Genomic DNA, 16,238 nt, shown 5'->3' with positions numbered 1-16,238 from the left:
ATTACAAGGGCCAGTCTCCCCAGAGTAACTCAGAGTTAAGTTAAGCCTTGCCCAATAGCACAATGGTGGTAGCCGGGACTTAGAATCCTAGAACAACTTGAACAGCTTGTCTGGCTACTACATGCAAATCCAATTCCTTAGCCCTGCTACACTTCCGCCGTCCCATGATGCTGGATGGCGTACGGAGTTACACTGTCTGGTCAGGGTGGAGATGTAACTGATGATAAGGGGGCCTGGATCAGCTCTGGCCTCAAATCTGACAGTGATAAATCACAATTCTTGATTGTTTCCCTTGTTGGAAGTCGCTTTGGTTAAAAAGCATCAGCCAGTAATGTAATGTAATGATAAAGCAAAGACCCAGTAGACTCGGGGTGGTGGTGTAGCGTATGTAAGTCACTGTGGATGAAAATGTCAGCCAGATGAATGAATAAATAAGGATGTGAAACTCGTGCCAGATTTAGGGATGGGCTGGTCCCAGAGGTAGATGATAACTGGAGCAGTTTGCTTTCTTTTCTCAAAAAGATATTATAGGGGGTCCAGTCCACACTCTCATTAACATGCCAATTTATTGCTGACATTATATCATTATACATGCTAAATATGCATGCAATGCTTTCTTTAAAAGTGTCAAATAAGTTTTAGAATACTAATACCGTATATTATTTATGCATGTGAAAGGTTGTAGAGAGAGTTAGTTGCAAGTGATGCCATTGTGCATCTTTTCTTTACAGTATTCATATTTCTTCCTCTCTCAGCAAGTAGTTGTTTGTTATGTCCATGCAATGGATTGTGCAAAGTTGCCATGACCCTAACAGCTTTTGATGTTCCAAGAGGTCATTGGCATCCTTAATGCTCTTTAAGCTTCCTGGCATGCGGTATACCTGCAATGTGTGTTTAACAGCGGTCAGTGCGCATTTAACCAAGCCACTCTGGTGATTTTGCAGGGTAACAGACGACGCCAGGGAGAACGAGATGGATGAGAACCTGGAACAAGTGGGTGGCATCATCGGTAACCTGCGTCACATGGCTCTGGACATGGGCAACGAGATCGATACTCAGAACCGCCAGATCGACAGGATTATGGAAATGGTAAGGATGGGTCCACTTAGAACGGGTCTGAGGTGATCCTGGCCTTTGTCAGGTCCGGTTTTGACTTGACTCAATTCAGCTCGACTCAAACTTAGGCTATTTGGTTACCTACATAAAACCAATTAGATTGGATACATTTCAAAAGAACAGATGGACTACTGACAAGATTTAAAGGCAGCTAAGGATACTGATAAACAGACTTCCAAGGAACTTTCCGCTTCTATCATGGCTGTAATACTCCACTAGGGACACTAAAACTTAAAAATCTTTTTATAAGGGTCTGACAAGTAACTGAAACAGTAATGATGAAGTTTTAAAGTCAGCAGGTTTATTAAATGTATGATAAAAAAAATGATTTTGTCTAATGGGTTTTAACCCACCTAATATTCACATGGACCGCCTGTGTGTAGGCTATGTGCTTGACATCTCGTTCTCTCTCCTACAGGCTGATTCCAACAAGACCCGGATTGATGACGCCAACCAGCGTGCCACAAAGATGTTGGGCAGTGGCTAACTTCCTCCTATACAAGAAGTGCTTTCACCCCCCCTCCCCCCAGCCAAGTACCCACCTACGCTGTACCTGCCATGGTACACATGTGCTTTTATCATGGTTATTCACCCGGTCCCGATACAGTAGGTTTGCACACAGGCACATATCTGTCCCTACTGACTCCTGTAGAGAAAAAAAAAATGTTGTCCTGTATCGTCTGTCTTGGCCTCTTTACTGTAAACGATAGTGCTGGTAAATGATTACTGTCTATGAACTCCAATTCTCTCTCTCTCCAAAGGTTGTATATAGTGCATATTTGATGGCTTAGAGTTCATGTGTGAGGTTTTAATTTTCTTTTGTTTCTCTTTGTTTTTTAAATATATACATATTTATTATATCTTTGTCCACCTTTTTTGGATGAAGGATATTGAAAAAATGCTTCACGTGATTCAATTGTTCTTTTTTTCTGTTTGTACTTCACAGTAAAAGGCAGTAAATGGCTTAATTTCTTTTCACTACTGCCATGCTGTATATTTTTATGTAATGAAACAAGAGAGGAGAAGGATGGCAGTGTGAATTAGCAAGTAATGTACAAAAGAGAATGGTTGTGTTCCCTTCATCTGACCCTGTCCCTTTACAAGTAGCTAGACACATCATGTGTGATATCATTGCATACTGTGTACTATTATTAGTGATAGATTTAGGGATACTGTGCGTAAACGAAACATTACACTGTAAAAATATCTAACATGGCAGTAACATGTGGGGGTATCTATGGTCAATATCAGGACAAGACAGAGAGTATCACATTCCTGCAACTTTGCAATAGTGCCACTGTTTTTACTCCTGTGTCTGTATATCAGCATTATGTGGTCATCGTTGTAAAATAACCAGTTCATGCCATTAAAAATAAACTATATGACCAAAACACAAACAAATAGTCCACTTCTCATCATTTTTCTTTTATTGTTTTTCTTTTCTGATACACTCACTCAAAAGTCGGTCACACTGTAGCTTGTGGGATGCATCTTCCAATGAAACTGACACAGAATCACTGAGATACCCTGTGGCTGTGTAGCGCTTTAAAAGCAGTGGCCATTTTCAAGGATATGATTGTGCTTGAATGCATGTGCTTTTCTCCGACCTGATTGTGCTTGAATGCATAGAGATCTGTTTGAAGCTGGAACGGTATCTATAGGCTCATGCTGCAAGCATAAAGCTGACCGCGTACCCCCCCCTCCCCCTTCTCCTCCCACCAACTCGTTCATAATGAAATCTTTTGGTCATTACTATGATGTAACATCAATATTTAAGATATAAAATTGCATTATTTTATCCCTTATGTAAGTATGGACTAGTAATTGCATGATTAAAACATGAACACATGTATTCTCTCTTGCACACACACACACACACACACACACACACACACACACACACACACATTTCTTTCTCACATGATGTAACTTTCTGAGGTATAGCAAACTGGCATTTGTTTTTGATTGTAATTGACATCAGTTGAATATGTGGGAAGGAAGTAGGGAATGGCAAATGGCTTCTGATGATGTGACACCGTAGGAATGGGCGTACATTGTACTAATGGATATCCTCTTTGAGCTTGGGGCTTTGGAGATTAGTGCTAGGCTACGTCACTAAGACCCAGCACATACCGCCATGCACACACACACACACACACACACACACACACAAAACCATACTCTCTCCTCTCCCATCCATAAACATACAACCTACAGCTCAGCCCCAGCTTTCTCATAGTTTTGCCATGCTGCTGTGACAGCACAAATGTTTGATCCTAAATAAATATGAAATATAGATAGGTAAACACTAAGTCTTACCAATGCAACAGTTTCAGTGATACAACACTTCAGTGAAACTACATTATTCTTGTCATGGATATTCTTGTCATGGATTGCATTGCATTGCATTGCATGTGTTATAATCACATAAAATCAAATATGTCTACACACAGCTGCTGTGTTGTTCACAGTTTATGCACCATTAAAGCAACTATACAATTAATTTATAGGTAAATATATATTTCATCGTCCACAGTGTTTTTTCCACAGTTAAATCAACACAGTTGGTTTCGGTGTTGTTAACCCTCTCCACTCTCATTCTGTGTGAGATTATAATCCAAGCCCTTCTCTGCAGCTGATAGGACCTCAGTCTCATCAGACCCTGATCTCAGCAGTGAATAAATCAGCTGCTTCAAAACACCACAGCCTCCTTCTTGTATGACAGCACCTGTATCACGGTTCTTGTTCCAGGTCAGTTTGCATTCTTCTAAGCGCTTGCATTATCACTGCTTTTACCCAGCCAGTAGGCTGCATGGTAGGTCATGTCTTCCAAGGTTCAGACACTCACAGTAATGTATATATGTTGTACTTATTCTTTGCAAAGGTAAGTGTTTTAAGGGGCGGTGGTAACGTAGTGGTTAATGAGCTGGGCTAATACAGTAGCTTGAAAAGTTGTAGGTTCAATTCCCGGCTTCCACCATTGTGCCCTTGAGCAAGGCACTTAGCATGGTGCGCTGGGGACAGTGTTACCCTTATAATATAGTATATGTAAGTCACTTTGGATTAAAAAGTGTCTGCTAAATTAATAAATGTAAATGATTTGGGCTGTCAACTAAGAGGAAGTGTAAATTGCCTCATCCATTTTCTTAAGTTTACTTTTTCATTCTCTTTGTTTTTTTTATTGAAATGACCCAGCTTTACCCTCCTGTGGGCGTTATCAGTCGTGAGGAATTACTAGATAGCAGGATGACTGCAGATACATTTCTGTACCCAACCCCTTCCCCTACCTACCCCCACTTCCCTTTCTGTTCTGCCCTCCACGCACTCCATTTTTGTGTATCCCATAATTTCACTGTGTACATGCTGCATCTGTCACACCTCTCTGCCTACTCATTTTCCTGTATGCAACTGCATCCTTTCCACCACAATTAGAACATAACGATACATAATGAATAGCAGGTGCTGAAAATGGTGCCCTTTTTTGCCATACTTCGCACATAGTAGCGCAACTCGCATGTGTTTATGTGACACAAAATGCCGATAAGGGGCTGAGAATAAACTGGTGAAAGCAATGTAAGTGAAAGGAGATTAGATGAGTTCATAATTTTGAAAGCAATGGCCAAGAAGGGATATGATGTGGGGGAGGGAGAGACAGCAAACACTTACATAAGCTGAAAGCACTGTTAGGTCTTACTGTGAGGTAGGTGGGCACTAAGTGGAACAGGGGAAGAGAGATAGACAGAGAAATACTGTATAGAGGGAAAGGGGAGTTTATCATAAATTAAAGATATATCAAATGAAATGCAATTGAACAATAAAAACAATAACAGTAGGCCTAAGAATGGTAATAATTCATTAGCCCTACACATTATATCCTAGGTTCAATTAATAGAGTCACAACAGAGCACCTTTCATGAAATATGGCCCTATAGAAAAAGCTTGCTATTTGTACCCACAGCAACATCTAGTGGTGACAGTATCTGCAAACCCAAGGCCAGGCCTATAGTTTCAACCCAGTTACTGTAGTTTAGTTTACACACATAACTCCTAAAAGCCTATGTTTGCATGTATTGCATTATATGAATAGGTCTATTATGGCAATTATTATGATAATCTAAAGTCATGGATGGCTCAGTATTTTGTTGTCAGACATTTATCTTATTTTATAGCGTGGTCATCAAGAAAAGTTATCAATGGTTACAGAACAAAGTACAGAAAAAAGTTTAGGCCTACGATACAGGCCTACACAATTATTTTCTTAAATCAATGTAGGCCTCAAATTAAGCAAACTGTTGGCCTACAAATTATTGGGTGAAAATCGCTTGAAATCTCGCGGTAACATTTCTGGCGCTTTGACGTCTACGGGATTTTCCACGGCAATTTTATACGCAATACTTTACACAGCGATATGGAAATGGCGCTTGCGTTTAAGTCCTAGTGGTTAGGGCAGACAGCCGCTAAGTCTCAAAAGTCAAGGTCCACCGTTAGAAATTGTAGTTTGGTCTTGTCAGAGTCGTCTTCTAAGTCTATACAATTTAGCAAACGTGCATGTGAGAAGGGCGGATTATGACAGAAGAAAAGTCGCATCGGAGGACACATTTGAGTCAACAGTATTTTGAAACCGTCAACATCAGACAGGTACGTTTGCTATCTCAACTCAGGCTAGCAATGCTAGCATATTAGTCTATCAGCAAACTGACCACGTTATGTTTGACCAACCGGTTTATTCTATCCTGGTGTTAGAAATCATACATAATGATAAATGGATCAATTGTGTCAACCTCTAGTCTATTAATAAATGCAGGGTAATTTTAAAGGCATTAATCTCAGTTCATAAATTCACTAAATTGTGGTTCAGCCAATTTAGCTGCTATTGCTAGCTAGCACAAGGCTTCCTAGCTTGGTAGCTAGCGTTTGCTTGAGTAATGCAAAGTTTGACTTAACCTACCAAGAGGTAGTCAGTTGCTAAGCTGCTATTACTAGCTACATGTAAATATATGGTATTCGTGCACAATGGCTATTGCCGTGACCGATACGTTTTAGTAGTTATTTTGTCGTGTTGCTTGTTGAGATGTCTGATGTTTTGGTGGCTAATTTGCAGTGTGTCGCTAACGGCATGTCATTCTGGTAACGTTAGCTAATGTTGATTTTTTTTTTTTTTTACAAAGCTAGGTAAAAGGTTTGCTATTTAGTCCAGCAAAAGCACAAACTGGCAGATACTGCAACTGAAAGTGTTTTTGAAATTATTGGTCAATTGTTTTTTGTCATCAAACATAAAACTGCGTCAATAGTGTGGTTGCTAGGTCGTTTGAAGTTGTCCAACTTAACTGGTAACGTTAGCATGTCACGAAAAACCGGTGAAAAGCGTGTGATGCCTTTTGCTAACTTGTAACTGTGCCGCTGTAATTTAGGAGTCAATTTCACGGCGTCATAAGTCTTTAGTAGCATGTCTACTTTGTGTCATTAATGACATGTGAAGTGTGTGCATTTAGCCTCTTTTCATTTGAACAGCTCAGTTAATGAGAGCCATTAGCCGAACAAAATTGGGCCTTGAACATGAGGCCAAGCAGCCAGTGTGTCACTGTAGAATATCAAATTAATGCTAACAATTTCCTTTACGTGGTCAATAACCAGATGTATCTGGCGTGAACATTTATCTTTTTGTGTAAAACATTGATGTTAATATAAGCTCATGCTTGACATACTCTTAATAAGCTGCACATTGTTAATTTCCTTTGGTGAAAGTGGTGGACGTAAAAGTCAACCAATCTGGGTAACTCGTGTAGAATCAGGAAGCAAAATCTGTAACCACAGCATATACTCTGCATCGCTATTAATTTCCTGATTATATCGAGCGAAGACGTCTGGTCGTTAACGTTAAATGTTAACTGTCCGATGTCTCTAGTTTTGCTGGCCACGTTGAGGCTTTGTGATCCGGACTGCCATTCCCCAACATCTGCGCGGGCACATTTTCAAATCCTAGAGCGTTTGCATGAGAAGGCTTGTATATAGGGGGCACTATTTGCGTGTTTTCCGGAGCTCAAGAAAACTACACGCAAGTAGGTGAAAATAAGTGCAGATCGCTAAAGTTGTGGACTATGCTTTTCTATGTCTCAGCCCAACACATTCATCGTTGCTAGCTATAGTCTTATCTCCTGCAGAATATACACCCTACATCAGGATATTTGCGAAAGGGTAGGCCTAGCTTATGTGGCGTTGTGCTAGTACAGTACTAGCTATTTCAGTTAATATATCAGCATGGTCAGAGACTTATAGAAATAGGACCACGCCTAAATCAATATTAAAAAAAGAGCAGTTCACAGCTGCATAGAACACTGAGCACACAGCCCTAAGCCTTACTTCCACATTAAGTCAAGTGAGTTCAGTGTCCTGGTGGGCCTAGTGTTCTGCACACAGTTGCTACAGCTGTTATGTAAAGCTACAGGCGTCAAAACTGCAGACAGCTGATACCCCCACTGTAAAAAAAAAAGGCTTATTGTCTGTCGTTCCCTTTCACATTGAACATGTAAATGTTGCGGAGGCTCTGGGGGGAGCAACTAGGCAGCTTTGCTCTTGGCTTCAAGTCTTTCTGAGGCTTGGAAGTCAATGACTGCATTGTTCCATTTCTCTATCATTGTTGGTGACCTGCAGGCTTGCAAATTGATTTTGCATTTGTTGGTGTTTGTGTTTGTGTTTGTGTGTGTGTGTGTGTGTGTGTGTTTGGGGTTGATTGCATGCTTATTGCTTAGGTGTGTTTGCTTGCTTGCTGTGTGCTTTTGTTTGTTTGTTTGTCTGTCTGTATATGTTGACATCATGTGTGATATTTCTTCCCTTGTTCAGTAAGCATGCGTGACCTGGCTGCCCAGGTCACCAGCAGCCTGTTGCGCTTCCCGGAGGTGACTGTAGACGCTCTGGGTGAAGATGAAGTCACGCTGGACTCTGTGCTGCATGGCAGGTTCACCGTCGGTAAGATTCGATTCCTTTCTATTCCTCTGCAGCTAAGGAGCACATTCTGTTATTTATCAAACCTACATTTAGCTATGTAAATGAAGTGGTTGTCTAGTAAGCACATGTGCATATGCTTTAACTACCTATGTTGTATGTTGCTTTGGATAAAATGCTGTTTTAACCTAAGAAATGTTGGATGTGGCCAGTTTTGAGTTGTGAGAGCCCGAAATTGCATAAAAGTGGTCAGACCTGAAGTAGGTGCAGATATTTGTAAAGGGTCATTGACTTTTAGGCCCTTACTTGATTGTATGGTGAAGTGGACTGAACCTATTTATGATGCAGTAAAAATGCACTACAGCCCACAGTGTGCATGTGTCTGCCTTTATGTTTTCATCCATATACTTGACATACATGTGTGTGTGTGTGTGTGTTGCAGGGCGGAGTGGGTTGGCCTGGCTGGCGTGTGGCCCCCAGCTGGAGGTGGTGCACTCGGTGACGGCCGAGCGCTTCTCGGCCTACTGCTTCAGCAGCCTCAGCGAACACCCGCCCAACGTGCTGGCGGCGCACGACTTCTGCTGGCTGAAGCGCACGGGTCTGCTGGTGGGCCTGGAGGAGGCCGAGGGCAGCATGCTCTGTCTCTACGACCTGGGCATCTCCCGCGTCGTCAAGGCCGTCGTCATCCCTGGCAGGGTGAGTAGGCTTGCCTTGTCCCCCAATGCCCCCAAAGACCAGGCCGACAAAACCCACCGGCCGGAAATTAGTACTAAAACCTGTTCTCCTGTGTGCAAGTGGTGCTGTGAAGGAAATGTGTGATGAAGGCTTATGTATTCCTGTATTCAAATGTTGCATGTCTGTGTGTTTTCTACAGAAATTAGCCTCTTTGTCTGTTTTATGTTTGCATGGGTTGTGTTGATTGAGCTATGGTTGTCAGCTGTGTGAGAGAAATGTATGTGTTTGTGCATGTGTGTGCATTCCGGAGAGAGAAACCACTGAGTTTCATCAGCAGAGTTTTGTGTGTGTGTGTGTGTGGGACAACTTCAGCTCAGCTCCATAGAATTGCATTAGAAGAGTGCATTTTTTTCTTCTTTTATGAGACTTTGTAGAAAACTTTGTTGAAAATGATGGCCAACCAATGCAACACTGATGCACAGAATACTGGCTTTCAGTCATCTGAACCTCATCTGTGAATTAAGCCATACAGTCAACTCAGTGTGAAGAAACTAAACCAGGATGTATATATTTGCTCTAATGTAAGCCTCTTGGGATGTGATTTTTACAGACTGGCTGAGGGCTACCATTGCAGTTCTAGTCAACTCGTTTTACAGTTCTAGTCAATTTCAGAGTTTGTTGGAGCAACAGTAACTAAGGGTGAATTAATTGAAGGGTGAATTAAACCACCACAGTTTGACTCATTGGAAATTGTGTCTATGTGAGGGGAGAGTGTAGAAATGAGAAAGCATCGAACCAAGTATGTTTGAGGACACATCGTAGACTTCATCAGCTAAGCATCGCTTAGAAGAAGAACAAAGCAACCCTCTTTAGAGTATTAGTCATCACCTGCTTCTCTACCTCAGCCCACAGCTGTGCCTTAACTGCCCGTGTATCTCCCAAGTGAATTTACCCAGTCTCATGAAGCCTCTCTCTCTCTCTCTCTCTCTCTCTCTCTCTCTCTCTCTCTCTCTCTCTCTCTCTCTCTCTCTCTCTCTCTCTCTCTCTCTCTCTCTCTCTCTCTCTCTCTCTCTCTCTCTCTCTCGTGCTTTCGCTTTCTCTCCATCTCGCTTTCTCTTTTCTCTCTTTCTCTTTCGCTCTCACTCTTCTTTCTCTCGTGCTTTCTCTTTCTTCTCTCTCCATCTCTCTCTCTCGTGCTTTCGCTTTCTCTCCATCTCGCTTTCTCTTTTCTCTCTTTCTCTTTCGCTCTCACTCTTCTTTCTCTCGTGCTTTCTCTTTCTTCTCTCTCCATCTCTCTCTCTCTCTCTCTCTCTCTCTCTCTCTCTCTCTCTCTCCTCTCCAGATCACAGCCATCGAGCCCATTGTGAGTTATGGAGGGGCCAGTGCAAACACCCAGCACCTTCACCAGAGCCTGCGCTGGTTTTTCGGCGTGGCCGCCGTTGTCACGGACATCGGGCACGTCCTCCTGGTGGACCTCTGTCTAGATGACCTGTCCTGCAGCCAGAGTGAACTGGAACCTTCCGGTGAGCCCCCGGACACTTCAGTTTAGTGCCAGCTTGCACTTTAGTGGGGCTCTCCCACGGAAGATGCTTGGTTTTTAAGAGTAGGATGGTGGATTTGTAAATGTAAAAGTAGCTTTCGGAAGTGTTGGTTCACAAATTGAGAATGCCTTTCTTTCTCTGCTGAATACCACTGTATCTCTGCTGAAATGTTAGCATCCCAGCGTTCACATAAACATGCAGGTTTGAGAATGGATTGAAGACGGGCATCTTTGATGACCGCATGACAATGTTGACTTAGTCTTAGACGGCAAGAAAAGCTTCGCAGTAGTGTTAAAGTGGGTTTTGTAGTACAGAGCAATTGCATGCATGACGCCAACAACGTGTCACAGCCAGATGTGACTAACCCCTGCTTTGTGGATGCTACTGTGCTGTCTCCGCAGACCTGGAGGTGGTGAACAAGTCGCCGTCGGAGATCCCGCGTCTGAGGGAGGGGGTGACTCAGCAGGGCCGCCACCTGTGCCTGCAGCTCAACAGCCCCACGGGCACCGGCGCCTCCGCCCTGCAGTACATCCCCCGCACCAACCAGCTCGCCGTCGGCTTCTCTGACGGGTACCTGCAGCTCTGGAACATGAAGACCCTCAAGAAAGAGTAAGTGGGGGTGCTGCAACGTTCGTACCACGTTTGGGTCAAATTTCCCTCACGGCATCAAAAGAGTATATATACTTAGGGCCCGTCCCATTTCTCCCCCCTTAAAACTTCCACTTGGTTTTGATTGCATTCAACATTAAAGCCCCCTCGACAAGGGAAGTGGAGGTGAAGATCTTTCCCTATGAATTGGGACACCACTATATGCAAATTAGCGTAGCGAACGTGCTCACCTACGTCACACGCAGCGCCGACGTGTCTACCGGTAGTAGCCTGCTACTATTTTCATTTAGGAACATGCCCGTTCCAGCGGTCAATGTTGTGTGGGCTGTGCTGGTTTATCTACGTCTGGTTAATCAACAAAGATATTCGTGTTCATGTGAACGCCAGAACACATACCTTAAATATTGACGAAACTACCCAGATCAGATATATTTACGTTATTTGATGGGCAGACTCTCTCAAAGCACTCAGCAGATATCATAACATCGTCGGATAGGTATTGGGACGGGCCCTTATACTTATACCACGGCAACCCGGGTTTGAATCAGACCCGTGGATGTTTCCTGATCCCTCCCCATCTCTCTCACTCACTTCCAGTCACTCTTCACTGTCAAGTGGCCATTAATATGCTTTTTCAAAAAAGATAGTATGAAGACTGACCTGGGCCCTCTGAGCCTCTCACTTTGTAAGCATTTTCTGTCCCCCTTTGTTTGTGGAAAATATCTGTGGGAGCCTTAGTCTTTGTCTTCCTATTGTGTAGCTGAATGTCACTGTAGAATAATATGTCATTCATATCTTACTTGAGTTTGTTGGCATGCTTAATTATCACTCATTTTAATGAGTGATGGTGGTTTTGGTTGCATAGCTTTAGAATCTGTAGTTCAGCTCGTTAAAACTGTTGGACCTGTCTGCCTCTATCCCACCTCTGATGTCTGTCTGAACCCCCACACACACCTGTGCAGGTATCACTCTCAGCTGGAAGGAGGCAGGGTTCCTGTCTACGCCTTCACGTTCCAGGAGCCAGAGAACGACCCCCGCAACTGTTGCTACCTGTGGGCAGTGCAGTCGGCTCAGGACCTGTGAGTTCCCCCGTTACCTCCAAGGCAGCGTTAGTCAGCAGCAGCTCTGGGGGAGGAGGATGATGTTGGATGTTTGAGTTTAGTCAGTTCGAATTTTGAACTCCTCCTTAACCCAATACCTTCGCAACACACACGCATGCAAGCACTCGTGCAACTCGCATAGAAACAAGTGATAACGTTAGAATACTCCTTTCCAATCAAACCCTACTATTCCCTTTCAGCGCACACACACACACACACACACACACACACACACACACACACACACACTCAAAAGCACCCAGACTGGGTTGCACTAAAAACGTTGCCCCGCGCTTATCCCCGGTGATCTAACGTGATTATTTCCTCTCCTCCAGTGAGGGGGATGTGGTGAGCCTCCACCTGCTGCAGCTGGCCTACGGAGAGAGAAAGTGTCTCGCCTCCGGCAAGATTCTCTACGAGGTAATCCGCTGGTGCTTCAATTAACATCCGAGTCTGTCACAATTTACAAAGTGTTCTCCTCTTTTGTTTTGGGACGAAGTCTGTACATATTAATGCTGTGGTGATGATGATTAATTTAATAGAATCAATAATTTAGGTTCTGTTACATTATATCTGTTTCTTCATAATACTCTTGTTAATTGACCTATAAGTCATAAGGACCTGAGTGTGCTTTTTATCTACTGGTATGTTTGTATGATTTATCGTAGATTTGTAACTGTGTGTTTGTTTCAGAGATTAGAGTACTGAAAGGAGCGGTCTATTTGAGTTACCGTGTGTGTGTGTGTGTGTGTGTGTGTTTCAGAGATTAGAGTAATGAAAGGCGCGATCTATCTGAGTTACTGTGTGTGTGTTTCAGGGTTTAGAGTACTGCGAGGGACGCTACAGCCAGGACCTGAACGGCACAGCCTTCCCTCTCAGGGCTCAGGCCACCAACACGCGCCTGCTCAGCTGCCAGACCATCGAGAAGTTCCGCCACCACCCTGACCGCGACGACAGCATGAACGAAGGTTCGCAGCTTTGAGGAGTTATCAGAAATTCATATAGAAATACTTCTTTCCCACCTATTATACACCTGTTTTGCTCCATTTCTTCAGACATGAGGTTAATACACAGGGATGGGCTACACATGGAAATTCTTCGTTCTTCAACACAATCTGATTCTGATTCATTGGGCTTACTGGGAACTGTGGTTAATACACGGTTGCTGTAAATGCATGTTTTTTTGTTTTTGTTTTTTTGAGTAGCCTAAAATAAATGGTCATGTGTTGTACACAGTGCGGCTAATACGCACAAAATTATTGTAGATGGCCCTCGGTGGCCTGCAGGTGGTAGTGTAGAAACGTGTGTTTTAAAAAGACCAATCTCTCCTCACAGTGGCTTCACCAGACACCAGCGTGTCCATCTTCAGCTGGCAGGTCAAGTCTTACGGGCAGGCCAAGCCATCCACGTACATCAGTGTGTTCGACATCAACAGATGGTACCACGCACAGATGCCCGATTCTCTGAGGTGAGCACTGTTTGTTTTCTCACTCAATAGACGCGTTGGGGTGGGTATGCGTGACTAGGACAGCGGCTGATTTGCATCGGATCCTAATGGGATCCGTGCGAGCGACTGTCTGATGGCGTACGACAAAAGTTCGCTCAAAGCGTTGCATCGCGCTGCTCGCGTCACTTGCATTCAGGACACTCCAATTGAAAACCGTCTAATTAAATGGATTTTATCGCTAATGTCGTTTTTGTTTTTTGTTTTGTTTTTTTGTGGAGCAGGGCAGGGGAGTCTCTACGTAACTGCCCGTACTTCGCCGTGTGGTCCCTGGACGCGGTGGTGGAGATGGCCGCGACCAGCCCCCTGCTGGACGTGCTGGTGCACGAGCGCAGCCTGAGCAGGGGCCTGCCCTACACCTGCCCTCCCCCCGAACAGTTCTTCAACCCCACCACATACAACTTCGGTGAGCAGTGGCCCTGGGACACACACACACACCTCTGATGTAATATGAGGATGGGATTTTGTACATTGTAAAGGAATGGAAAATCGGTACAGGAATAGGAGAGACTAGCCCATGTCACTTTCCTTCTGGCTCGTGTGTGTGTGTGTGTTTGGGGGGGGGGGGGGGTGGTACGTACACATTGGGCATACATACTCATTCCTTTTTTTTTTTTTTTTCCTATTTCTAGATGCAAGCTGCTTGCTGAACTCTGGGATTGTGCACTTAACTTGCTCTGGTCATCAGAAGGAGGTTAGTTTTTTTTCTTTGTCATTCTCTTTCATGCTTCGTTTCTGTGACCATGAGCAGCTCTTGACCATGAGCTGCCTCCAGCAACCTGACTGGTGAGAGAAGTGTGGTCAGTTAATTAAGTTCTGTTGTAACATGGCTGATGTCATCCCTGTAGACCCTGAGCTACCTGAAGAAGGTGGCTCCCACGCTGAGCGAGAGCATCTCCAGCGGATACACCCGCTGTCTGGTGTCCGGCTTGCTGTCCCCGCGCCTGGCCGACGTCCAGGCCTCCAACCTGTCTCAGGTGAGACTGCCCCTCTTGTTCTCTCACTCTTTCTTTCATTCTTTACTTTGTTCTCTTTCTTTCTTTCTTCCTCTCTTTCTCTTTCTTTCTCTTGCTCTGTTTATCTCTTTCTTTCTTTCTTTCTTTCTTTATTTCTGCCTCCTTCTATTCCTCCTACTCTCTGCAGGTGGCAGAACAAATGACATCATGGCAGAACAAATGACATCATGGCATGCGTATGGCAGTGTTGGCGGGTGGCAGAAGGGATTTCTGCACACTCGTTTGTTTTCGCTAGTATGTCTCTAATCTCCTTGACGTGCCCTCTATCCCATGGTGCTGTTTTTTTAGGACGAACAGCTAGACGCCATCTTATCCACAGCGGTGGAGACGAGCTCCCTCGGACTGATCACTGGATGTATAAAACAGTGGACTGCTGAAGGTGAGTGCTATGATGGGATAATCAGCTGTTGTTTAGCCAGTGAACTGTATATGATCTGCAAAGTGCTTTACACAAGGCAGTGATAAAGGTATCCATGATGCTACATAGTATTCAGTATTTGCACAAATGGTAAACAAATTATGTTACTCTTCATGCTTTCTTGTAAAAAAAATGAGAATGGTAATGTAATTGTGCAGAAGTATAATTATTTTGTATCTCTGTGTCTGTATGGGTATTCACAGAGCAACCAGGATCAGCAGCAAATCTGCGGTACATTCTGGAATGGGCCTGGGATAAAGTGGTCCACACCAAACAGGAGCTGGATGGCATCTGTGAGTCACTTGCCTTGCCGAATAACCCTGCAGTCTTCCTAAATAAATACACCCAACCCTGTGCCATGACTCGTGAAAAAGGATTGAATGTCGTAAGGGGAGATGAGCAACCTTGGATAGATTCGAATGCATGACATTTTAAACACATTTATTCATAGAGGAGACGAGGTCCTATGCTACACTCTTAACTCTCATGTCATCATAGCAGTAAACATTCATAAAAAAGAACAGCAAACATTCATCTTTTATATTAGTTATGGCTATACGGTTGTTTTGTAAAGCAGAGAGTAGTCCATGTGTTTGATTCTCACTGATCACAAACTTCCATCAGATGTTCCTCCTCTGTGCTTTTTTCACTGGGCCAAAGTTCACTTGTATGAGCCAGATGGTTTTAATCGAAATGCGGTAACTTGAGCATTCCGGCACTGTTTGTCTGACAATGGTATTTAGTTGACATTGCAGCATAGCTGTTGTGTTATTCACAGCCTGTTACTCAGTCTTACTTCCTGTTTGTGTAGCTGCTTTCCTCACCACGCTGGGAAGTGCTGATGTGAGCACAACTCTTTCCTGCCTGCACTCATGGGAGCACTTCCTGTTTGTTTATTTGTGTGTTTGTGCACAGGTGAGCCCCTGTTTGACAGCTCGTCAAACTTCACGGAGCCCCAGACCCTGCAGCTGCTGCAGCACAGCCAGCGGTTGCTGGGCAACCTCAGCACCATCTTCCACTCCCTGCTCAGCCAGGCCCAGGAGATCACACAGAAAGGTACCCGCCCACAGCTCCAGTCACCGTGCTTTTTACAGTAGGGATGTAACGGTGAATCCATTAGTTGTCCACAATTCAAATTCATTTGGAACTATTTTGGTAATTGATTAATCGGTTAGTCATTTTTTTTTAAATTTATTTATTTATTTATTTTAAATAGAAAAAGTTAATTGATTCCAGCTTCTTGAAACTGATTGTTTCCTGCTTTATGCATTATAATACCATGTGAACATTTCTAATGATGGTGCCATTTGTCAATGC

The 16,238-nt window shown here is 43.7% G+C and overlaps 2 protein-coding genes and 1 long non-coding RNA gene across 5 annotated transcripts in view; 2 read left to right on the top strand and 1 right to left on the bottom strand.

Moving 5' to 3' along the window:
- Positions 1-1,846, top strand: part of snap25b (synaptosome associated protein 25b) — a 32,017-nt gene extending 30,171 nt beyond the window's left edge. For both annotated transcript variants that reach the window (XM_042071345.1, XM_042071347.1), the window contains exons 7-8: positions 945-1,089; positions 1,535-1,846. In XM_042071345.1, the coding sequence (XP_041927279.1) occupies positions 945-1,089; positions 1,535-1,603 (214 nt within the window). In that variant the 3' untranslated portion in view covers positions 1,604-1,846. The remainder of the gene's footprint in view (positions 1-944; positions 1,090-1,534) is intronic.
- On the bottom strand, positions 1,533-14,523 carry LOC121692621. The gene is made up of 4 exons (XR_006025289.1): positions 14,511-14,523; positions 2,811-2,816; positions 1,684-1,688; positions 1,533-1,603 (listed from the first exon to the last, which is right to left on the bottom strand). It is a non-coding gene; the product is annotated as an uncharacterized LOC121692621 (long non-coding RNA).
- The window catches only part of ahctf1 (AT hook containing transcription factor 1), a 27,679-nt gene continuing 16,943 nt past the window's right edge, over positions 5,503-16,238 (top strand). For both annotated transcript variants that reach the window (XM_042071334.1, XM_042071333.1), the window contains exons 1-15: positions 5,503-5,754; positions 7,957-8,082; positions 8,501-8,754; positions 10,076-10,256; positions 10,676-10,883; positions 11,846-11,962; positions 12,319-12,403; positions 12,801-12,951; positions 13,319-13,451; positions 13,712-13,893; positions 14,120-14,181; positions 14,336-14,464; positions 14,792-14,882; positions 15,125-15,214; positions 15,837-15,977. In XM_042071334.1, coding sequence (XP_041927268.1) covers positions 7,962-8,082; positions 8,501-8,754; positions 10,076-10,256; positions 10,676-10,883; positions 11,846-11,962; positions 12,319-12,403; positions 12,801-12,951; positions 13,319-13,451; positions 13,712-13,893; positions 14,120-14,181; positions 14,336-14,464; positions 14,792-14,882; positions 15,125-15,214; positions 15,837-15,977 — 1,945 coding nt within the window. In that variant the 5' untranslated portion in view covers positions 5,503-5,754; positions 7,957-7,961. The remainder of the gene's footprint in view (positions 5,755-7,956; positions 8,083-8,500; positions 8,755-10,075; positions 10,257-10,675; positions 10,884-11,845; positions 11,963-12,318; positions 12,404-12,800; positions 12,952-13,318; positions 13,452-13,711; positions 13,894-14,119; positions 14,182-14,335; positions 14,465-14,791; positions 14,883-15,124; positions 15,215-15,836; positions 15,978-16,238) is intronic.

This window comes from Alosa sapidissima, chromosome 19 (assembly GCF_018492685.1).
Source record: "Alosa sapidissima isolate fAloSap1 chromosome 19, fAloSap1.pri, whole genome shotgun sequence".
Lineage (NCBI taxonomy): Eukaryota > Metazoa > Chordata > Actinopteri > Clupeiformes > Clupeidae > Alosa > Alosa sapidissima.
The sequence above is the reverse complement of the archived record's forward strand: the minus strand, read 5'-3'. Positions and strand labels throughout refer to the sequence as shown.